General features: G+C 43.2%; 1 protein-coding gene across 4 annotated transcripts in view; it reads right to left on the bottom strand.

The window, feature by feature from the left end:
- The window catches only part of SLC25A30 (solute carrier family 25 member 30), a 35,935-nt gene that overhangs the window by 5,419 nt on the left and 5,537 nt on the right, over positions 1–24,979 (bottom strand). For all 4 annotated transcript variants that reach the window (XM_066619009.1, XM_066619010.1, XM_066619008.1 and 1 more), the window contains 8 exons: positions 15,703–15,787; positions 14,826–14,973; positions 13,457–13,551; positions 9,716–9,801; positions 6,780–6,875; positions 5,170–5,294; positions 4,009–4,147; positions 136–216 (listed from right to left, as the gene is read on the bottom strand). In XM_066619009.1, the coding sequence (XP_066475106.1) occupies positions 136–216; positions 4,009–4,147; positions 5,170–5,294; positions 6,780–6,875; positions 9,716–9,801; positions 13,457–13,551; positions 14,826–14,973; positions 15,703–15,766 (834 nt within the window). In that variant the 5' untranslated portion in view covers positions 15,767–15,787. The remainder of the gene's footprint in view (positions 1–135; positions 217–4,008; positions 4,148–5,169; positions 5,295–6,779; positions 6,876–9,715; positions 9,802–13,456; positions 13,552–14,825; positions 14,974–15,702; positions 15,788–24,979) is intronic.

The following is a 24,979-nucleotide window of genomic DNA, read 5'->3' as shown; positions in this document are numbered from 1 at the left end:
GTGAGTAGACACCATTAGGGACAACGCAAGAATGTAAAGCAAGCTCTTTTGGCATCAATGGGTAGAACTAAATATTCATTCTTATAGAATTCCACAGAAAGTCAACATATTGCAACACTTCCCAAAAAAGGATACAATAATATTCCAAGGACCAAGTCTCAACCAGTTTGGCCAGAATCCTTTATACAATGCAACAAATCCTTCATTCTTCCATGTCTGTTAAAGAAAGAGTGCCTTTGAAATGTCTGTTGAACACAGTTCACAGAGAAGGGACACATGTACAATCACATTTTCCACACGAACATTCAAGACATACAGATGCATAGAGGGTTGATGGAGGAGATGGAACAGCAAGAGTGGCATCTTCCTTCTCTTTGTTCTCATCTTTTATTACAAATCACAGAAGGAACACTCCTCCCTGCTGACTGACTGCCTGCCCGCCCCTCCCCCTCCCACCCACACAGGCACAAGATAAGTTATTCTGCAAGACAATAAAAGGTCTGGGGTCATTCCATGAGCGACATGGCCAAGTACAGATTTGAATCTGAGTCTCCCTAGTACTAATCCAACCACTATAGTCCAGTGGTTCCCAAACTGTGAGCCATGGTTCCCCAGGGGGCCATGGAAACCAGCCAGGGGAGCCATGGAATCCTCACAAAAACCCCACCACCCTATACAATGTATTGGATTGTAGCCCTAATGGGGAGCAGTAACCAATGGCCCAGTAAGTCAAGGGACCCGCCAGTTGAAAAAGTTTGAGAACCACAGCACTATATCATGCTGACTCTCCTTATACTGAGTTGTTGGAAAGGCTGAATTATGTTTATCCAGGGCAATGGCCTTACCAATGTTCCCTCTAAAAGAAAGAAAAAAAAGTCCAAGTGACAGATGTGTACATTTACTGATTTCTTAAAAGTACTTGTTTCCCTTCCCCATACTTTTGCATCTTCATTTCTAAATAGTGATATATGATGAAACTAGAAAGTGTTTCAGATTTGTGCAACATTTCATTTTGCCCTAAGACCACAGGAAAAGGTGGGCCACAAAATCAAAATTAAATAGGCTCCTTGAGGCATGTATGCCTCCTGGAAGAATCTGGATCAAACAGCCATCATGGAGGACTGGTTCAGTCCTCTTAATAAAGATACTGTTCAAACACAGACATCGGAAATATCAATCCTTTGAGTTGCAGTATTGTTTTTCTTCAATTAGCATTTTCAAACTGGCTTTAAAGAACCTTTGGGGCTTTTTGGAAATTTGTAAGTGGTTCTGTAATGAGAAAATCAGTAACAGACAACCTTTCCTAAAAGGCAGATTGTCTGTTATTGCCAGGGAGTCCCCATGCTACTTGCCTATGGCAACCAAAAATTAATTATGTCAGCCAGTAGGGAAAACCACCAGTGTGCCCAATTATTGGAGTAACACATTTTTTAAAAGCTATGGGCTAAACTTTGCAGGGGTCTCCAAACCCTGGCCCAGGGGCCAGATGTGGCCCGCAGCAAGCCTCTTTCCAGCTTGCGGCCAGCTTCTTGTCCACTGAAAGCCTCTGGCCCACTCAACTGAACATGACTAGAACTGTGCTCTGATTGTGTCTGGAGGGTGTTCTGAGGGTCAGAGAGGTTGAATGAATGAGCCCATTCATTCATTTATTCACTCATCTAAGTTCCATCTCTAATTTTATATTTAAATTTTTTTCCGGCCCTCCACACCACGCCAGATATTTGATGTGGCCCTCTGGCCAAAACGTTTGGAGACCCCTGGGCTAAAGTAACATAAGGAGGCAGAGAGAGCATCTTTCACAATGTCACCAGGCTGCATTTTGTACCGTTATGGGCTGGATTGAGACTGCCACAAACAAATGCATATATGCCATGTGCAATTGTCACCATCCTGTAAAACTGCCTCAACCACCAGTGGGTTCAAAATGAATGAACCTACTTTATCCCCTGTGGAGCAAATACCAAAAGGGTCAAGTCTTACTAGGTTCCAGAAACAAAAGCAACCTTCCAAGCCTGATCAAAATTTTGTGGACCACCACCAATTACTAATCTTTCCTTGCAGTATGTAGCTACAGGGAAGTGTTGAATACTATCTAGAGCAGTGTTCCTCAACATTTGCCCCCTGCCATCCTTGTTGTTGGCATCCTTCAGTCTCGGAAGACTATGGTGTCACGCTCTGAATGGTGGTTCTGGAACAGAGTGTCCTCTCCAGTGCGCGAAGCCTGGGTAAAGTAGGTATGGAGGATCGGCTGTTACCCATGCAGCAAATCCCCCCTCTCCACGTCGCTGAAATGGTCCAATGGAAAGGCAGAAGCCAATACGGTTGGTTCCAGTGGAGTCGCAGGAGTTGCCAGAACGTGACTGTGTTCAGCCATGAACTGCCTCGGGGACTCCGGCTCCAGATTTTGCCTCGAGGTTGACTCCTGAAGCCTTTTGCATAACTGGATGTAGCCACAAGGCAGTGGAGGTTTGGGATCAGAGTTTTCCTTCTCTCAGATGAGCTGCCTTCCCAGGCTGACGAGCCCCATCTACCCGGTGGCTGTTTAGTCACTTTACGACAAGTACAGCCAAACAGAGGGCCTATTCTTATCCCCAGCCCCCCAAGGGAACCACTCTGCCCCCTGGGGGCTGCCAGCCCCCTGCCATACCACTCTGAATTGTCCACCTATTGGAACTACCACCAGAAGTAACTGGTAATGATGCCATCACCAATTATTTCCAGATTGGGAGGCGAGACACGACGCAACAAACACTGATAAGATACTCGGGGCAGATGGGAGGGCTTTTTCAAATGTGTGGAAAGTGCACACTGGAGCTCTGACTGTCAAGCCAAGCCTCCTACCACTGCAAGTCACACTGTTGTCTCGCTGCTAGGTGGCAGGGGGCTGGGGGCTCCATGTGTACCATTGGACACCACCTCAAGTACCACCAGTGGTATTCATACCACTGATTGAGAAATGCTAGGCCATACAGTCACCCATACTTTGCACAGGGCAATGGCAAGGCATTGCAGGCTTGGTTAGTAGCCCACATGACTGTGATGAGCACACCAACAAAATGCACACCATGCACAGTGGCATTTGTATGCACAATGGTTCTGTGGTAAATGTACAGGAGTTCCCCAGGGATAAATCAATATGGAAATAATTCTGTAAGGTAGGAAGTTTGACGACCAGTTTTGTTAGAAGACAGAGTGGAACAGAACTGGATTAAGTATTTAAAGTAAAGATGCTTGAATGGCATGGCAAAGAGTACTGTACAAGTGAGCATATCCCTCCAATACCTGCCAGAGAACAGGAAGAAGCAGCTATCACCACCTTGCCCCCAAAGTTACCAGGATCAGTTGACCGGCAACTGAGTCCAAAGGCCGACAATTAATCTTTGAATCAGGTGGCAGGTGGCTCTCAGTTTTTAAATGAGAAACTATGTATGTGGCACCACCTTCCCCATAATTCTTATTTGGGATACTAAGTAGACAGTGTTCAAATCCAACTGTTGCCATGTCATGCAGATGCATCATCTTGGGATTATCCAGGGAAATATGTCCACTTTGATTCAATTTATGTTTCCAGATAAACTAGGTGCAATGCTAGGGCACTGTCTTGCTAGTGTAACATGAGCACTACATAACATTTTCACTTCAACTTCAAAGTCCAAAATGCCCTGTTTTTGATAACCTTAAATTTGAACATGTCTGCGATATCTATTTATTTAGTTATTGCATTCGGATACTGCCCTACAATATATTTATCCAGGGTATTTCACATAAAATAATATGTTTGCTCCATTTATGTATCAACACTAGCATGCATGGGCTATTGGAGAAGGCAGGGCATGAATGAAACAAAGCAACAAGTTAAAACACATTAATATTTGCGAGAAACTAAAGGAAGAGTCTCCTCTTTCAAACAGAAACCCTAGAATTAGCAATTTTATCTACAATACACAAAACATCCAATCACTCCAGAATCATGTCAAACTCTGTTACCACTAAACAAGTTATACTTACTTGAAGCAAGCAATCGACAGTACTCTTGTAGCCAGAACGTGCCTCACTTTGTAAGGTGCTCTGGTTCATCATCCGAGTTCTCACAACGTCAATGGGATTTGATGCAAGAGCCCCAGCTAAGCCACAGGTAAAACTTGCTCTAATAAAAGTTGAGACTATCATTATCACAATGTCCCTTCCCCTGGAAGCACATCCCCTGTATCCACGGATCCCACATCTGCAGATGCATTTATCCATGGATTGGGTCTGCAGGGCCTGGAGGTCCTCTGAGCCCAGCAGACTGAGCCTTAGAATGAAAAAAGTCACTTCTGGTTTTATGAAAAACTGATAGTGACATTTTTTTTTCATTCTAAGGCTTCGTCTGAGCCCAGCAGAAGCCACAGATGGACATCCACGGCCTCTGCTGGGCTCAAGATGATCCTCTGGAGGTGCGTTCGCCGGAATCGGCAGTTTCAGTCAACCACAAGGGGTTCCAAAACAGAATCCCCACAGATACCGGGACACACAAAAAGAAGTACTGGAAATTGGGTAAACATGAACAAAGTCTATTTGCTTGGTAGGTTTCATTTTCATTTAACAGGGACTACTATAGAAACCTTGAGATTACCAGAACGTGGAGATACAACAGGTACCAAATGCAAGAGCTGGCAAAATCAGGTACTATAGAGCGGTACATACCACGTGCTGAAATTCCATGCTCCTCTCAAGACTTGGTTCTCCTTGGAGTACGCAACTCCAACTATGGCTCGGGTTGGGTGCAGACGTACTGCTAGGCTCTTGGAATCCTATTCAGCTAAAGCTACACCTAGAATCAAGACTACACATGCCAAGCAGAGAAACAGATATTCTGCAGCTACAGCCACTGGATGCCTGACTACAAAGCAGGGCCATAAGCCCCGATTTGTTTGTTTATTGGAATGGCCACGCCTTAACAAATCTGAAAAGAGGCTTGAGACATCATAACATGTCATAAAGGAGACCTTAAACCATTTTAGCAGGGAGGATAAGTAGGCTTGTACCTTAATCCTAAATGGAATATTGTTTGAAACAAGGCCCGTTAGACCTGCAGCCTCTGGAAATTCCTTCCAACCACAGATGTTCAGCCTTCTTTACCCACCCCCACTGGGGAAAAAAACCTACCCATCATCCATTAAAACTTACAGAAAGTGAGTGTAAACTGTATCTCCCAGGTATCCAGACATAATTATGTGTTTTTTGGCAAGATCATATACTGGCAGCTCCACTCCAACAACAATAGCAGCTCTCTGAGCAGTAAGAGACACACCCTGGCAAAAGAATTTTTTAAAAAATTGTATCAAGCACAGAATTTTTAAATCAGAAAGTAGTTATACAGAGTAAAATTCCTCAGTTCTAACCAGCATGGCAAGCAAAAAGGTGAAACCCAGTTCTAATTAGCTTATTATGGAAAGCAAGATAAAAAATCCTAAACCCTAGTGTTTAGCAGGGCATATTGCCCATTGCTTCAGAAAATATTAATTGGAGGGAAGCTTTTCCTTTACCTTTTAAATTCCAAGATTTAAAAAAAACACTCAAGAAAGAAGCAAGTTTCACCCAAACAAACAGCCACATGAGAAATACTCAAGCACACACTAATCCATTTGTGTAGGTCAGGGGTGCTCAATAGGTGGATCGCGATCTACCAGTAGATCGCGAGGCAAAATGAGTAGATCGCGGAGTGCCGACCCCCCCCTTCAGGTGCCTCTGGGAGGAAACGCCGGGAGTAAGGCCCATTGTACTCAATGGGGCTTACTCCCAGGTAAGTGTGGCTAGGATTGCAGCCTCACAGCCTAATCCTAGGCATGTCTACTCAGGAGTAAGTTCTGTTATACTCAGTGGGGCTCAAGATACACCAACATACATTGTACACATAAATGTTATATGTTATGATGGCGCAAACATTGTAAAAAAAACTCTGGTAGAACTCTGGGCCTCACTGGGTTTCAAAGTAGCTCTCGAGCCAAAAAAGTGTGAGCACCCCTGGTGTAGGTTCTTAACCTGCCTGATCATAATCGTGATTCTATCATGAACAGGACATCCAGTTATTCTAGTTATTCCTGTGGAGCTGAGAACCTGAGATTCTGTTGCTGTTGTTCTAAATTAAGCTCACTGAGATTGAGGAAAATCATTGAACAAAAATAGGGCACTCTAAGTGGTGCAGGAGTCAATTTAATTTAAAAAAAAAACCAATCAATTGAAATCCCAGTAAGTTTCAACAAAGATAGATCTTCATCAGTGGATGAAACAATGGTGACTTAAAGCTAATACTCCCAAGGGAGCTGTGATCTCTTGCAGAATTATCATTTTCTGCAAAAGAAAAGAATCCAGCCTCCAATCACTGGGGAGAACTGAAAAAAGAGGCAAATGTTTCTTCATCTAACAGAAGATTGGTTTGCTTTCATTATCCTTCAGATCATGAATATGTTACAAAGTTGATGATGAATAGCACAGTGTGGGGAGACCATATTAGCCAGGCACAGGAAATAGGGTGTAGCATTAAACAGTTTCAATGAAAAAAGACACCAACTAACCCAAAGAATGAGAAAATGTTATCTTGCTTATATCCACAATCCAGATTATCAATGCCTATGTTCATTTAAGCTTCATTTTAACCAATAATTTTTGGTTGAAATAGATACAAGCCATTCAAAGTAAACAATGGCACAAAGACTATTTTGCTATGCTTATTATCTGACCTGCCTGAGTGGCATCAGAACTATTCCATATCTGTGAATATTTTTTTAACAACTTGCCTTCCACAATCCTCTAGTGCCTTCATTTTGATAGATGTTTATGAAGTTACCAATCATTCCCCCTCGTATCACACTGCCTTGGGCCTGCATTCTGATCTAGAGGTTATGGGGAAAAATAAAATTTATCACATATTGACAGTCATGCAGTCAAGTCAACAGGGGAATTCAATGTGTTGTTCCCATAGGGTACAGACTTCTCAAATGGTTCATCTTTGTTTACACCTCTCCAATAGCCAACACTTCACATATAGGCCAGGCCAGCCATGAGGCCGACTTGAAATAGTTGCTTCAGTTTGCTCTGATCCTCTTATTGCTCACTGAAAGCAAGCAAGAAGCGGATCAGAGCAGTGGCCACGCACCTTGTCCTCCAGCGCCACAGTAGCAAGCAATCACAGTGCTTGAGCTGCCAGAAGCAGCAGCAGCAGCAAGATCCAACTGTTCACTTCTGTGAGTAATCAAGATGGCTTGGCTCTGCCTTCTTCTCCTTCTTGTCAGCAAAGCTCCCCCACTCCTCCTTCCTCATACATTTAGGGCCATTCACTGTCACCTCATTCTCCTTGCTCTCTGCCCAACCTGTTTGAAATAACCAAACAAATACTCCCAGCATATTCCATCCATCCTGCTTGTTTCAATAGGTCAGAAGAGAGCAAGGAGGAAAAGGCAGTGGCGGATGGATGGCTCACCTGAAAAGATGTCAGGGCAGAGGGAAGCAGTGGTGGCAGGGCACACACAAATTAGCATGCATGTCATTTTTTTTTTCTAAAGGAGGGCTAGTTGCACAAGCAAAGACGGTGAATCTCTGCAAATTCATGTGGCAGAATATTATATGCTCGTATCACTACAGATGTTCATGCATCAAGCTTCCAAGTTTCTGCAGTGATTCTAGAAAACTGGAAGCACACCAGGAAGGGTTACTAGAGAGGCACTGCAGGAACGCTCAGTACCTAGTGAGTTCACAGGAACAGCTGTAGCTGAAATGAATTAGAAAATAAAGGACATGAAACTATTCTTCCCATTCCATGCTGAAAGGCAGGATAGGTTTCTCCATGAATGACCATGAGGGCTGTTCTGCTCATTTGGCAATATCAGCAGGAAAAGGTTCCTCTTTCAGCAGGGGGAAAAAACCTTACAACCATTGATTACAACAAAGATATAAATTTTCAAGTCTTTATTCTACAGTACAGCTCAAGAATCACTGCTCATTTGGCACTTGCTAGTATGCTTTCATCACAGCAAACACGGTGATATATTTGGGAGATGGAGAAAAGAGCACTTGACCCAGTTCTTAAATTAGACACGACCAATGTAGTTAACTTCATTTTCTTTTTGGCACGCTGCATCACTGATCAGCTGCTTCTGTGCTGACTGGGCTTCTGGGCTGCTTCTGTGTGCTGACCCTAAGAAAAGGGTCTCCCCCAAATTTAGTAACAACATTGCAGAAAGGGAGGTCAAATGATAACATGAAGATAGTCTGCCTGCCATTTTGGTGGTTTAAAGGTTATCAAGATAAAAGCCTAGGAATACATACACTGTCCTAGCTCTAATGAAGTCCAGTGTTGACTTATCTCCGTGAACATGAACTACCACTTACCACCCCAGAATGCTTCTCTCTTAGTACTTAAGAGTTTCCTTTGTATAAAAATTAACTTGTGATCTGGTTTCAATAAATCAAGGAAAACTAGAGAATTAGCAAAACAATCCTGATGAGCTTTCACTGTGCTGCAAAAAGCAGACCTGGCTACAGTTGATCCATTCCTTAGTCACATTTGGACTACTGTAACACACTCTATATGGGGCTACTACTGCAGATTGTTCATAAGCAGCAGCTGGTGCAGAAAATAGCAGCCAGGGTTATTTTGGGCACCCAATGGTTGAGACATCCAATGGTTGCAGCACACATATAATACCCATGATTTGCAAACTGCATTGGCTTCCAATGTGTTCACAAGCAAATTTAAGATGCTGGTCATTACCTATAAAGACCTATGTGGCTTATGACCCGGGTACGTAAAGGACCGCCTCCTCCAACATGAACAAAGTGTGGTTAGTAAGGGCAGGGACTTTTCAGCAGAGGCTTCCAATCATCAATTCTCTCCCTGAGGAAGGTTAGCAAGTTCTTATGTGTTCCAATTTTAAGTGGGCAATTAAGACTTTGTTTCAGTTAGCTTTCTTTGGGTGTTTTACGGGGCTTCAGTTCTTTGTTTAGTCTGTTCTGGCCAACGTAAGAGATGGGAGGAGGAGCAGAAACCACTGCACAACTTTTGGAACAATCCCCATGCATTGCTCCAGCGAGTGAAATTGTGGAAGCTTGTAGATCTGTGCCATGTAACCACTTTAAGCCTGTTTACTCTTTTAGTTTTTAATAAAATGTTCTGCAGAAAAGAAATTTAAGAGCCTTAAAAAGGAGAGAAAAAAATTTAATCAAGAGGCATAAAATGAATTAAAGATTGAAGCTGAATTTCTACCAAAACTGTGCTCAAAGCAATCTACAGATCCATAAAACATCACACTTGCAACTGCTCAGCATTAATTTCCAAAAAGCTTCTTATGAATTGTGAAGAGGCCAAGTTTTATTTGCTTAACTAAGATATTTTGATCCAAGTATATTTTTAGATATAATTTACTATTATTCCATATTCCAGATTGCAGTACTGTTGCAAGGCTGAAGAAAGCAACTCAGAACGACTTGGCACTCAAGGGTGAAGGTTCACAGACTTTTATTTGAATTGTATACAATTGGCCCACGGGACTCATGTCACAAAGCATGGAGCCCTGTCTGAATGCTGGTCCTAAACCTTTATAACTCTCACAGCCCTTTGTCCTCAATTCTAGACTTCTCATTCGCTGAAGATTTGACATCATAGATGGGGCTAACTCTTAATAGGCTAGAGAAAGGTGTGTTTGGATGCAGACTGTTACGCCTCTGGAAGTCTTACCTTCAGGACGTCTGTAGGATTAGCTATAGATGATGAAATCACACCAGAGAGAACGCCACATAATACATTTATAGGCAGGGTTTCATCTGTTAAAGAAATGAAAATATTTATGAATACGATTTCAGTATTCAATAAAGTACAAAACCTACAACCCAATCCTATCCCCCGCTGCTTAGAGGGATGCAGCAACATCAAAACAGCATCCAAGAAAGGAGGCTGCCAGCAGGCACCTCAGAATAAAGACCCATTTGTTCCCTTGCCCCAAGTAGGCCCCAACAGCTGCAATGAGGCTACTTGGGCTTGTGCCAGCAAGTTAGCTGGCACAAATCCAAGCAGCCCCATGTTGGGAAATCAGGCCCAGGAAGGGGGACAGGATATCCCCTATCCCTGGCGGAGGTCTCTGCTGACATTCTGCCCCTGACCCAGGATTGATCCACACCCCTCCCCACCCTCACCCTGCCCCATTATACTCCCTCTACAATTCTATTCCATCCTCCCCCAGACCACAGAGACCTTAACTTTTCCAGCAGGTGCAGCAGCCTCTGACTGGCACCAGCAGACTGGTGCAGGCCTTTGTGTCAGCACCATGCAACCCTGCCTTATAGCACGTTTGCAACCATGGATGCACACATACCACCAGTGGAGGCTGACATAGGATTGACCCATTAGTGCTTTGCCTGCTTTAACATGCTTGCAAACCATTCACAAGAACACAGTATATCGTCACTTCCTATAATGCAGCTTCTTTTACTGACAATTTGTTTACTGTGTTCTTTTATCCTGCTATGATTGACAACCCATCTAAACAACGGGAACAATGCATCTGGGCCAATCAGAACCCGTTTCCTACCTAATAGGTCAATTATGTCTCCAATAACCCTGCTTCATGAAACACTTGACTTCAATATATCCCCCATTCTATCCGAGGTATTGCTGTATATTTGATACTGCATATATCCTACTCAAGAATCCAGGCTTCCACATAGCCACAACTCCCACTGCTACTGAAATAACTGCACTGCATGAAGAGAAGCTAATTTGATGCTGAGAAAGAGCTACTTGCCCAAGGCCATCCAACTAGCTGCATTGGCAAGTGGAAATCTGACCACTCTTTTTCCAGGCTATGTTATCCTCAGTGCTATGTTATACTGACTCTTCACAGCAAACCTTTGGTGTCAAGATATTTTTTTAAAGGTTACTATGACATAAAACTCACATATTGTATTGAATAGTGAAGGGCCTATTGATACAATGGACCAAAGACATGGATGAGCCTTCCCTGTCTTCTGTGGTCTCTTCCTTAGACCTCTCCCTTGACTCTGACCACAGTCATCACAGCCTTGGATCAGATAGCTTAATGCAGTGGTTCTCACACATTTGGCACCAGGACCCACTTTTTAGAATAAGAATCTGTCAGGATCCACCAGAAGTGATGTCATAACCAGAAGTGACATCATTAAGCAGGAACATTTTTAACAAACCTAGGCTGCAATCCTACCCACACTTACCCAGGAGTAAGTCCCATTGACTATCATTGTTAAAAAAAATATACATAGTAGCTTGTTAAAAGTACAGGTCTGTAACATTTCCCCAAATACAGTCACAGACCATGGTAGCACCAAGTCTAATATATTAAAAAGAAAATATTGAAATGAATGGGGACCCACTTGAAATTGACCCGCGACCCACCTAGTGGGTCCCGAAACACTGTGGGCTGCATTAACACAGTTAACACTGGCTTAATGCGTAAAAGCAGGACATTCCAGACTCTGGCCTGTGGGCTGGATCCAGCATCCTGCCTAATCCCTCCTGTCATAAACGAAGGGGGGTTGGAGACTTAGGGTTCTTGGTTTTTTGAACCTTAAAACCCTCAAGGCCTCTTGCCCGGTAGTACTGCCACCACCCTGTACGTGCCAATGCCTCAGTCCAGGAACACTGAGACCCTCTAGGCTTAATGCTATCCCTTGCAGGCACTGAACTCTTTCTCTGTTTAAAGCCTCAGTCCTCAAGTTACTAGACCTCAATGAGTATTTGGTAGCTTACTGAACGGCTAGGCAGGATTCTGAACCTTTGTCCCCAACAGACAATGAAACAGCTTAGTAAAAGATATTTTAGTTTATCAAGTACATAAAGTTACCCACTCCACAATAAGGCAGCAAATGCTAGAGGCATAAACATCTAGGAAACATATCAGCAATAAAACAATAAAGCCAGCTGGCTATCTCTATTAAGACCTATCTGTCACCTGGTTAGTTACTCTTCCCAGATCACTTGGCTCCAGGGCTACCTAAGGGGCCAGGTGCCCATGCTGGACAATGGCGCTTGCATGTGTGCAGATCGTCGCACCAACCTCTCTGACCAAGAGGGACCCAATAACACATCCCGTGGGCACTCATTATTATACCTTCTATGCTAATAGTACTGAGGTGACTTTATAATTATTAGACTGTCCAATCAGAACCCCTGATGAACAGAACCTTCCCGAAGTTGGTCCTGTTGCTAGCCCCTCATAGTTCTTACCCCTCCCAGCTGAAGATCCACAGCTGCACTCAATCACCCATGCTAAGGCGACTCTCTATCTGCTAAGGTGCTAGCATTCCAAGTGGTAACAATTCCTGTTATCTGTCCTTCCTGGCCATCAAAGAAGAGACAATACATTCCTTCCTCTTTGTTTATTTACCCACATTCCTGCAGCTGGGAACTGCTAGCAACTTCTCAGTTACCCTTTCTTAGTTTGGTTCAGGCTTCTCATGCCCACTTAGGCCTAATGTGGACTTATTCATGACGCCTCCCCCGCATGAATGGTGCTTACCATTCCATGGGGGAGCCTCCTGTTTGTGCTGCTGATCTCCCCTGAACTGTGCTCCATCCAGCCACTTCCAGGTTCTGTGGCCTCAACAGCCATTGCATCCAGATTTCTGGGCAGATGTGGCAAGCCAGGACGCAGTTTCGGGGAGATTGGCAACATGAACAGGAGGCTCCTTGGTGGAATGGTAAGCGCCATTCCCAGGCCGGGGATGCCTTTCCCAGTGCACAGCATCTTCAGTTTGGAGACCACTTCCTAAAATAAGCATTTTAAGACTTAAGAACCAAAATTCTAACTTCTGAAAACAACCAACACATCCTCTGTCCCTCATATGAAACTGTCTTACACCGAGTCAGACATTTGGTCCATCCACTTCACTGACAGGCAGCGGCTCTCCAGAGTTTCAAACAGGGGTCTTTCTCAGTCACACCTAGAGATGCCAGGGATTGAACTTGGAACCTTCTGCATAGGAAGAAAGTGCTCCACTGCTGAGCAACAGCCCTCTCCTAACATCTGCATCAGAACTCCACAACTGACATCTCATTGACACACAGCAATTTAGCAACCTTTCTATGAGCAATTTAGCAGCCTCTCTCTCATATGCAGATGTGGAAATGCAACAGGATACAGAGATAACATTTGTACAGTGCTTTCTGAGAATGCAAAGAACTTAAACAGCATCATCTTGATGAATCTGGACAACAACTCTGCAAGTAAGTAAGTAGGATTATCCCCACAGCTGAGGCTCAGAAGGAGTATCCTGTTTAAATCACCTGGGAGTTCATGGCAGAAGCTATGGTCAAATGGAGGAAGTCCTGATTTGCAACTCACTCTCATAGCCACTACAACTCTACAGAGATAAGATGGCTGTATCAAAATACTGACAATTTTTTTAAGAATAAGAAAGCATAACTCAAGCTTGAAAACCTACTCACCTTCTGGTCGGTCAATAAATATTTTTTTGAGGCTTTGGTAAGTGCCTATTTTTATAGTTCCATAGGATGCCTGGCGTAGCATAGCAGGAGCAATTCTGTAAAGGCAAGCGCAAGCAGAAAACTTGTGGAGTCTCCTCATTTTTCTGCAGGTTTTCTACACAGAAAGAGGCTTTAAAATCTTGGGTAAGGAGAAACTAATGGAAAGAATATTTGTGTAAAAACCACAGTTTCCCAAGTTTAGATGAAATGGGAAATTGTGGCTTATTCAAAACTGAAAACTTCAAACTCCTCCCCCGCCATATGCAGAGCAGGAAGAAGGTATCCATGAGCCTGAAACTCTATTTGTGTATGTAATGCTAACAGGGGAAGAATGTGCAACTATTTCGATGACATGCCCTTTAACTTAGTTACATTTGGAAGTTCAGTTCAGTTCAGTAGACCTTTATTGGCATAAAACATTAGGAAGAGACCAAGGCATTATGCCAAATGCAGTATTTCATGTAACATCATACCAGTTGCCATGTAATATTATAAAGCATACAGAGACAACATGCAAACTTGATGTTAAACCATTGCTGCTTCCAGCTCTTATTTCCCTCATGTTTATCTGATTATGTGGGTCCCATCTCTTATTCTGGATAAAATGCTACATACATTGATGGTGCAACATCATCATGCACATTAACACCATGAATCAGGATAAGAAGGACTGTCAAAGAGGAACTTGCCTATTTTCGAATACTGTAATACAAGACACTATCAAATTCACTTTATCCTGGAAGACATATTCTTGCATCCAAAGGATGATGTCTTTGCTACATTGTTTCTTTTTAAGAGCCAAGGAAAACTTAAAGCAGGTTGAATGCTCTCAAAATTTGTTAATGCAGTAGCTAACTGTGTACTGACATGTTAGTTTATTTCAGTAGTTCTCAAACTCTCAGGGAGAGTTTCAGCCACAGTAAGTGTGTGCGGGGGTGGGGGAAGGCAGCAACAAGATCTGCTGGATTGCTCTGCTTTGGAGGGGTGGAGGCCACTTACCAGAGCCTGCAGCCGCCTCCCAAGAGTGGGTAGCTCCCGCGCCAGCCTCTGCAGGGCTCCCCACGCTGTGGAGATCCTCAAAACTGTGATCGTGACCACTTCCAGTTTGCATTTTCCCCCACCCCTGGGAGGCTGCTGCAGGCTCTGGTAAGTGGCAACAAGCCCCTGTGCCCCTTCAAAACAGTGCAATCCAGCAGACTGCATTGCTGCCTTCCCCTCTCCCCACCCCTTAAGGGGGCAGAGGCCAGAGCTCTCTGGCTGGGGTGTCTGGGTGTCTGAGGTGTTTATTTGTTCAACAAAGAACAGAATACTAATGTGTATTCTTTTTTACCCGGAGTATAATGCTTTCAGTCCTTCTTCCCGACATATCTTTACTAGCGCATGAAGCATTCCACGGTAACGAATCTCTTTAAGTTTCACATCATGTTTTTGACCTTGCACTTGGAGACGTGTTTTTGTCAGATCAATTGGGAAAGTCCCTTAAAGACAAAGAGAAAATGGATTAAATTATGAAGTCATGTTCACCGAAAACATGATTAAACATAGAAGAGGTCCACAAAGCTTAAAAGTGAACAGAAATACAGGTACACTCAAATAAATATGCATGCATGGGATAAAGAGTTCTTACAGACCCATTCAAAGCAATGGAGGACATTTCTAGAAATCATCTTATGTATACCAGATCTTTTCCATCCTAGACCAGAACTAGGTTTTTACTATTACTACCACATTCCACTACCTGGGCTATCAGAAATACCTATAGTAGTAGAAAGGTATCATTTGCCTGTTTGTGATTTTTATACTCAGCCCCAATGGAAATTGCTACTACATCCTCCAACTCTAACACTGAATTAAAATTAAAAAAACTGTTGATCTGATTGTTACCCACGACCCAGGTCAACTTAGCCCAAATTCAGCACTCAGTTGCATGCATATTCACTAGTATGAAGTACATATATTAGGAGCATCTCATAATAGTATTTGATGGATAACAAGGGCAGGTCTTCTGGATGTGAAAAACTGCAATACTGTACATCTGTTCACTATTCTGTTCTGCCTCTGAGCAAGACAATAAACGTTTTTGCAGGCTTAATTAAAAGGTGCACTTAACAGTTTCACAAACTACTACTTCCTACCTAAGGGCTAATGATTTAACATACTTCAGGTATCATTAATTTGAAAGGGAACCTAAGAGATGAATTACATACCGCACTCTGCGGTAACTGATGCTAGGCCTCCATATACAAAGGGCTTCCAATTCAAAGCTGCCATTCTCCTGGATGCTTCTTCTTTCTGCAATACAGGAAAACATGTTGGTTTTGAAGCAATTTTCCATATTCACAGAGGAATATTTACATTTTTAAAGCTACTGTTAACAGTAGAGAAGCCACATACAAAAGTACACTAGATAGATATTACATACAATTGAGAGATGAGCCAAACCTGATACAGGCATTGACTAATCAAGAAATGTGGTAAGGACATATTTGTTACAGAATGGAGTAACCAGCACCACACACAACTCCCATGGGCTACTCCAGACCAATGGATGTGTTCCTGCTTACCAAAGGGTAACAGCCATCTAACACGAAAATCAATTCAAACCCACTGTTACTAGCAACTTAGTGAGATTTACTAGTCACAAGACCTCAACAAAAGGCAGGAAAGAAGTGGAACAAAAAAAGCAACATCTCACAACTGTAAGAAAAGTAACAGGCTTACAGGACCTTTCCTGCCAGATTTGCTTTCGGAATATGCAGTCAACATACCAGAAGAACAGAGTTACAGTGCAATCCTATGCATATCCACTCAGAAGTAAGTCCCATCGTGTTCAATAGTCCTTACTCCCAGGAAAGTGTGCATAGCATGCACAGCATTACATCTGGGCAACCCAGGCCCTGACCTGGGCCAGCAGGTTAAGCAGCAGCTGGACGTCGGGCTACTATTTTCAACTTTCAATAAGTAGGAAAAGTGTAACAATTGCCTTTTAAATCTTGGCTCCCTTTAATGTTTATACACATGCTCCAACAGACAGCCAATTTGCCACTTACCAACAATAAGTAGAACACATCCTCAAGTGATCAGCCCAATAGCAACATGCACCTGCCTGCTCTCTCACTGATCTAACATCATGCTATTCTATGCTGGGGAAACACAGCATGGCACTATGCTATGGCATCTGCACTCATAACTCTCGCTCAGTCCTCTAGCTCTTTAAAATCAGTAGATCAAGTCACATGCACAATTGACGCAGCTTGGGATCATGGGAACCAATCAACCGCTAGCTGGTCTATTTTGTTTGCTTTGTTGTTATTGATTTTGACCAACGCTGTTTCAATGTGACATTGTGAGTCACCTTGGGTTTCTCTCTTGGTTTGGAAGCATGGGAGAGATACAAAGGTTGTTTTAAAAATTAGAATAGTACAATGCTGAAGTCACACAGTGTAGAAGATGGTTCTGTAATCCCTTCTTTTCTGCTGTTAGACACAGAATAAGAACAGGAAGCAACTCGGTATCTTCAGCCTGCAGCATCCGGCTCACATCAGATGGCAGCGTATTACAAACTGAGATAAGCAGCTGGCAGAGCAAACAGTCCCAGAGAACGGGTCAAGGCAAAAACAGTAAAGGAAACCAGGATTACCTACAGTCACTGTCAATATGATTATATTGTCTTCGAGTTTGAGCAAGGCTCACCTACCAAGATAACCCAAATAAATGTTGCTGCATACAGCTTCGTGTCATGGACAGCTTTCCTCAGACCTTATGTACAGAAAATCAGAAATGAGGCAATACAAAGTCATCTAGTTAATAAATGTGTGTTAACTAGATGTGTATTAACTCTGTGTGTATTAACTCTGGCTCACTTTGCTTGCAGAAATGGAAGTTCATTTTTTAAATAGCTCTCCTAAGAAACTCTTTCAAAATTATACCTCTAGTTCAGTGTTCTTCAACCTTGGGATAATAACCTCAATGGGATCACAAAGTCTGTTGTGGGGTTGCAGCAACTTATGCGAATAAAAAAGGTTGAAGACCACTGGACTACAGCATCAACAGGTAAAGGGCTAGATATCTGGTGCAACCCTTCAGGTGCCAGGAGATTGTATCCCAGTCCAGGTTAGGTTCTTAGCAATTGTGCTAAAACAGTTTTCACTGGCTCCAGGCTTCACAGTAACTGTTTTTTGTTTTCTCCACTAAGAGTATTTGGTTACAGTGAATATTGATGAGAGAGCATAATGGGGGCGGGGGTTGGTAGACAGGATACCAGGAGGGGGGAGTTGGATTAATTGTGGGTTCCCAGTTTCATACTTTATTTACTGGGATCACTATAGGAAAAAGGTTGAAGACCACTGCCCTAGTTAAAGGCCTGAAGTCAATGGCTCATTTCAAATCAGTACAGTCAGTTCTCATTATCCACTAGGGTCAGGTTCCTGGAAAACCTAGAGGATACCGAATTAGTGGATACTGAATCACTGAGCCTATGGGGAAAATGGGATTAGATTAGATAGGGACTCTCTTTAGGAATCGGACTCTTATCTTGAAGTCTATGGGGCTGGCTCATCCACATCTGATGCTTCCTCCTCCATGCTGGTTATCCCTCAACCCACTGGAGGTTACTGGCCCATCAACAAGGCCTCAGAGTTCAGCAGTGGGGAGGTGATTGCTTCACCCATCCCACCCCTCCTCCTCCAACTGTTTCTTGGCTCCTTCCCTGGGCTTGCCTCAGCCCCAGAGCAGCTCTCAGGTAGCCTTTCAGAAACCTCTGGCTCATATGCTTGGAAAATTGACCCAGTCTAGATAACTTTTTAAAAGAGTATAATTGGCTGGTGTAATTACCACAATCCTTTCTCTATCGACCCATATACTGTCTCTTCCTACATGGCATCAGTGCTGCCTTCTGCTCAGGAGGAGGCCACTGTCTCTTTTCCTCCTCCTCCCACAACCTCTTTCACCACTGCCTGCCTTCTCATAGCTGCATTAAGCCCCACCCCATTCTGGCACAGAATCTGCATATAATGAGAACAGAATCCTGAATAATGAGAGATAGGTAACAATTCTGCCCCTCACAGATAAGCAAATTCTCAGATAGTGAATTCGCATATAAAGAGAACTAACTGTACTTGAACATTACCTCCCTCTCCTCTCAGACAGCTTCTTTGATTTTACTTCTCAATATAAAAAGACAGTTGCCTCTTGCATTCCGCCACCATCCGTCAACCTGCTGCCTTCTTAAACCATTTCTATTTTATATTGCTTAAGCCCAGGGATGCTCCAGGTTTGCGGGAACTGTTGGCCAAATGTGTTCATGGGCCTGCCAAACATGAACTGCAACTTTGACCACAGTGACATCATCGTCAATTATTTCTGGGTTGGGAGGCTAGATGCGACATGACAAACACCAGTAAGAGGCTCAGGGTGGGTGCAAGGGCTTTTTCAAGCACAGAAAAGCATGTTTTGAGCTCTGCCCACTGAGCTGAGCCTCTTACCACTGGCTTGTTGTATCATGTTTCTGATTCGCTGCCAGATAGCAGGGGTCCAGCAGTACCACTAGACACTACCTCAAGTACCACTGGTGATACCCATAGTACTGGTTGAGAAACACTGTTTTAGATCTTTCAGGATCCCCAGTACTCAAAGGAAGAAGACTAGTCACCTTACGGAATAGCAAGTGGAATTGCAAACTTAATTACTCAACAATCACATAAATGTTACCATTTTGCTGCCACAGTAGCTTGCAGCAACAGGAAGCACAGGTTGGGCTGCCAGTTGCTCTTGCTATTACATTGTTTATTTTACAGGTACGTTACTGTTGTTCAACACAAAAAAAAGAGTTATTAACATGAACATAATGCTTAACTGAATTGAACGTGTCTTCAAAAAATATGCGCTACCTCCCTAAGTTACGGACATCTGAGTTACAGATTACTGTGTGGGAGCTTTTAGGCAGGTGCAAAATGCCCTTCAGTGTTGCTTTTGTGTATGCATGACAGTGATGGAACAACAACAGTCACATTTTTTGAGATATATGTATTTCAACATTTGTACAGACCTCCAGAGCTAAATTGGTATGTACAAAGGGAACCTGTTGTACTGTAACAACACATTCATTAAAGGATGTTTCATGCATTAATGCAGGGGTCTCCAAACCCCGGCCCGGGGGCCAGGTGCGGCCCGCAGCAAGTCTCTTTCCGGCCTGTGGCCAACTCTTGTCCCCTGAAAGCCTCTGATCCACTCAAATGAACATGAACAGAACTGTGATCTGACTGTGCCTGGAGGGTATTCTGAGGGCCAGAGAGGTTGAATGAACTAGCCCATTCATTTATTCACTCATCTAAGTTCTGTCTCTAAATTATTTATTTAAATTTTATATATAAATTTTTTTTCCGGCCCTCCACACCACTCCAGAAATGTGATGCAGCCCTCTGGCCAAAACATTTTGAGACCCCTGCATTAAAGCAAAGGCAAGCCAAGATGTGGCAGAGCACACACTCAGAGTCCTACTAATCACGGCACCTACACAATCATACTCAGAGAAGTGTTTCTGAATGCCACATTAACATGTTAGACATACACCTAAAATGTGTGTGCGCATACCAGCATTATTAACCACAACTAATAAAAGATGTACGAGGGGGGTGTAACTGCGGATCCCATATTCGCAGTTTCACTTATCCATGATTTGGTCTGCAGGGCTCCCCCCACACGCAACCCCTGGATGCAAGGGGAGTAGAGCTACCCTCAGCTTTGGATGGACTTCTGAGCCCAGCAGAGGCCACGTGTGTCCACCCACAACCTCTGCCGAGCTCAGAATGACTGGAAAAAAGCAAAAAAATGTGACTTCTGGTTTTTCCATCAAAACCGTAAGCGACATTTTTAATGCCTTATAAGGCATAGGAAGGCCTGGGGAAGCCCCCCTAATGCCTTTTATATGTATAAAGAGCCCCTTGTAACCACCTTTCACTTAACCGTGGGCAGTTCCAGAACGGGACCCCTATGGACATGGGGGCATGCCTATACACCATCTAATATACTAGTACCACTGCTGATATAGATTTTTCTTTATTTTGCAACAGAAGAAATTAAAAAGTCACCAAAACCCTTAAAAATAGTAGAACTCCTGAAAGGGATGCACATTTTTCAGAAATTTATTTAATAAATTTAAGTTTCTTTAGCCAACAATTAATGGTAACTTTTAACTAGGTACTGGAAACAAGGGTAACACCACACAATTAGAAAGCAAAACAGATTGTTAAGATTCCCACAGCAGATAAAGGTCATAGCAAGGCTGAAACATACAAACCTATTTCACAGCTAGTTCAGAATGCGAAACTAATTAGTTCAGTTTCAGCAGCAAGATTTTTTGTTCTATTTAAAAAATGTTAAGTGCAATCAGAATGGCTTTTGTTCCCAACCAAGGAACACCAGACAATGCTGTTCAATACAGCCCACTGTAAGACAAACTTTTCCCATTGTTGATTCTTTAGAACGCCTTGGATCATCTGGAGGAAGACAACCAAGGGGGATGGGGATCCTTCAGACAATTGAAGCACTTTATGCCAGTAATACTACGCTAGTCCTAAAGTTAATGGGTATCAGTGATATGATTTTCCAGTCTCACAGAGAGCCCAACAGAGGAGACAACTCTTACCACTTCTGTCAGAAGACCCATTGGCCAAAACAATTAGGAGATGCAATGGGGGCAGGGATGTTAAGATTGATGGGAAGCACCATGTTGTCAGTCTTTTTGCAGATGTTATGGTGCTGGATCTCTCCAACTGAGAAAAACATTGATTTTAAACCTACAGATGACTTGGTAGGAATTATTTTCAGTCAAAATGTGTGACACCCAATCTACCTTGGTAATACAACACAATCTCTGATTCTTATGAACTAACCTGCAATCATATGCACGTCTACTCAAAAGTCCCATTGTGTTCAATGGGACTTACTTTCAGGAAAGTATACATAGCAGCGGTTTTCAAACTCTCTGAGAGAGTTTGAGCTGCTCCCAGTCCTTGCAGGGGGGCGGGGGAGAAGGCAGCAACACGATCCTCAGGATCGTGTAACTCAGGGGCTGCAGGGGCTTGCTGTACTTACCAGAGCCTCCTGCAGCCTCCCAGGGGTGAGACTGCAGGGCTCCCCAAAGCTTAAGAAGCAAAGTGGAGCAATCGTGCCCCGCCTCTGCAAAACCGGAGGTGGAGCATGATTGCTCCACTTTCACTTCTTAAGCTTCGGGGAGCCCTGGAGGTGGTCATGCAGCGCTCCCTGTACCCCCAGGAGACTGCAGGAGGCTCTGGTAAGTCCAGCCAAGCCCCTGCAGTGCCCTGAGTGACATGATCCTGGGGATCACATTGCTGCCTCCTTACTGCCCCCGCCCCTTAAGGGGGCAGAGGCCAGGGCCCTCAGGCTGGGCTGTCACAACGCCCCAATTCGAAAAGTCCTGATATACAGCCAAAACCTTAGAAAGAGATCTTGGCAATCTCACAAGGTATGCATTTTGAATCCAACAGTGCAACTGTATGCTGAAATTGTACCGATGCAACTCTACATCTACACAACGTGAGCTCAAAACCCAATATATCCTAACCCCATTCAGAACTAAGAGGAAGGGGGAAACAAGAGCCTAGGCAACTCCACACTTGTGCAGCATTCCCATCAGCTCCACCAGCACCCACTGTCACCTACATAACCCAACCAATCAATAGCCAGGCAGTGTAGCTGCCTGACAATGGCCCCACATTAGCCCAGTGTGCAGGAACAGGTACTGCAGAGACACACCCCCCCCCCGACCACACATCACAAAAGGCACAACCTGCTGCCCCATCAAGCATTTACAGAGACCCCAGCATGGTCTACTAATCATGGGGTGACAGCCTGATATCAGCCTAACATGCAAGGAGCCAACCATTGCAAGCTACTTTGCCCCAATGCTGGTGGCCAGAGAAGTGCTGCTAAAGTGAACCAAGCAGGTACAGGTCCTGTAAGCAGCCACTACTGGAATAATGTCCTCCCAGAATGATTAATACCACTATGAACTAAAGGGAGATGCCCCAATAACATGACATTCCCCCCAACACACACTCCTGTACTGGAACTACTGCAGACAAGAAGACAAAAGCTAAAACTGCAAAGAATCTCAGCACCCAGGGTTGAAGCCCCTTGATATTACTCACACACACACTTCCAAGAAATAGATATTTGACTACAGTAGAGCAAGGAAAGGAAGACAGCTCTCAAAAAGAGCAGCCACGTAAAATAAACACATAGGTCTCTTCATCACAAGGGTTTGACTCCCTGCGGGGGAGTTCACGAAGTGGATGGAACTCTCTCAGAGGAAGGGCTGTGTGCACCAACAGCTCTCAGATAAGCCGGGGTGCTGTTCAGATACTGCACAGAGACACAGGCTGAGAGTAGAGATGTAAAATTTCCAGAAATTTTGAAGCTCAGAAAAAAACGGATTTTGGAAAAACTGAAAAAAAGCTACATTAGCACTTTTTCTTTTCCAGATTGAAAGTCATTTTAGGAACATAAAATATGACTTTGGGCAATCTGACTTGGCATAAAATTATCACAACTAGCATATTAAAAATATAGTGTATCCAAACAATTACAAACAGAATTTACTTTTTTATAATATTTATTTGTAATTGTAACAAATGGAGCAACAATCTCCTGAACTGTTTACTAGTTTATGTGGAACAGACAAGAAATCCTCCACAAAACAATTTTTAAAAATCCAGAAGTATTATTCATATTTCCTCTCCACAGTATTAAATTAAAAAACCCATTCTCATAAAAAGAATTGAACAGGGGGGAAGTGTATAGAAGGGAGTGGGACTAAGTTTCAATGAATGAGAATGAAATTTAATCAGAATCATGTTCTGAGCTGCAATTATCAGTTTCAGTCTCCGCTTCTGCAGCTACACTGTTGTGTCTGTCATTATCAGTTATTACGGACTTCTAAAAACTGAAGGTTTGCCTGGATTGAAACAAGCTTCTCCACCCTTTCACATGTCAGTTTATTTCTAAATTTAGTTTGGGTGTTTCCAAGCATAGACTAGATTCTTTCACATGCTGCAGAAGATGGAGGAATCTGAAGAAGGCGAGAAGCAAGAGGAGTCCGAGGCTGTGTTGTGCAAAGACCTTGCCACCATGTTGCAGGAGGAATATGTTTGGCAGAATCCCAGATTGCATTCCTGGACCAAATCCCTGAAGATGTTCTATATTCTGCAACATTTGAAAGTACCTTCCCAACATCGTCCTAAATATGATGCTTGTTTTGTAATCCAGTCAAATGCAGTAACAGTGCTGTCATCACCTATATTTCTACCTTTGAATCTTGGATCCAGCAGATTTGCAGCAGCATGAATTGGATGGCAACAAAATTCTTCCCTTTTTTAAATAAAATCTTTCACTTTACTTTCTTCTGTAGTTGTAAGTGGAGATATAATGAGATTGTCAAAAACAGTTGTTTTTATCTTGGTCATTAGATAAGGAATTTCTGACCAAAGTGCAATATCTGATTCAGATGCAGTGATTGCTGCAGCAATTTGCTTTAGAATCTTCAGGGAATTTTGCAGCTGAACCCAGAAGACATCCTTCTCAAGAACAGTGTTTCTCACACTCCTGGGTACTTTAAGACCTACAACTATTACTGTTTCTTGAAGAGCTTCTTTGTTTTTTAGTAAACTTTCAAAGAGGATCACCACTCCAGCCCACCAAGTTTGACTACAGAGCTTCAGTGTCACTATTTTATTCTTTGCATTTTTTTCCCTACTTGCTTCCTCTTGAAAACTGCAGCTACGAGTACCTTTTACATGTTTTATAACTTCTTTTGCTCATCTATAGATCATTTGAAGGGTGTCCAGTTTCATATCATTAAGAAGCAAGCTGAGCCCAAGAGATGCACATCCTATTGCAGTAATATGTGGATACTTCTCCATTATGATCTCCCATGCTGCTTTCATATTGCTGGCTTTGTCAGTCAGCAAAGCAAATACTTTACCACTCCCAATTTTCTGTAGGACTTCACGTATTTTACAGCTGATATACTTTTTTTTAAAGATAAAAACAAAGAAGTCTTCAGGAAAAAAACAGAAAAAAACGTTTTTCTTCCAAATTTTTCTGGTTTTTTTCCAGGCCTTCACATCTCTAGCTGAGAGGCAAGGAAAATAAGTTTGAGGCCAGCCAAGGGGCAGTCCATAATCACAAGTACATTCATCTTTTGCAGAACCAGTCAGAAACACCAACAGCAGGCACAAACGTCAGACACAGGTTGAGAACCCACACTCGCCAGTCCACAAGGTTGCTCTCTAGCCACTCAGCCACAGTAGAAGCCAGGCAAAGAGAACCTCATGGAACATGTGGCAACCTGCAGCACCACAAATGAGCCTGGGAGCCTAGAGAACATACATGAATCAAAGGGAACATTGCATGGGCCAGTCACTGAGCTTGCTTGGGGGCACTACTGCAGTAGCACGTGCATTG

Source organism: Tiliqua scincoides, chromosome 3 (genome assembly GCF_035046505.1).
Source record: "Tiliqua scincoides isolate rTilSci1 chromosome 3, rTilSci1.hap2, whole genome shotgun sequence".
NCBI classification, from domain to species: Eukaryota; Metazoa; Chordata; class Lepidosauria; order Squamata; family Scincidae; genus Tiliqua; species Tiliqua scincoides.
The sequence above is the reverse complement of the archived record's forward strand: the minus strand, read 5'-3'. Positions and strand labels throughout refer to the sequence as shown.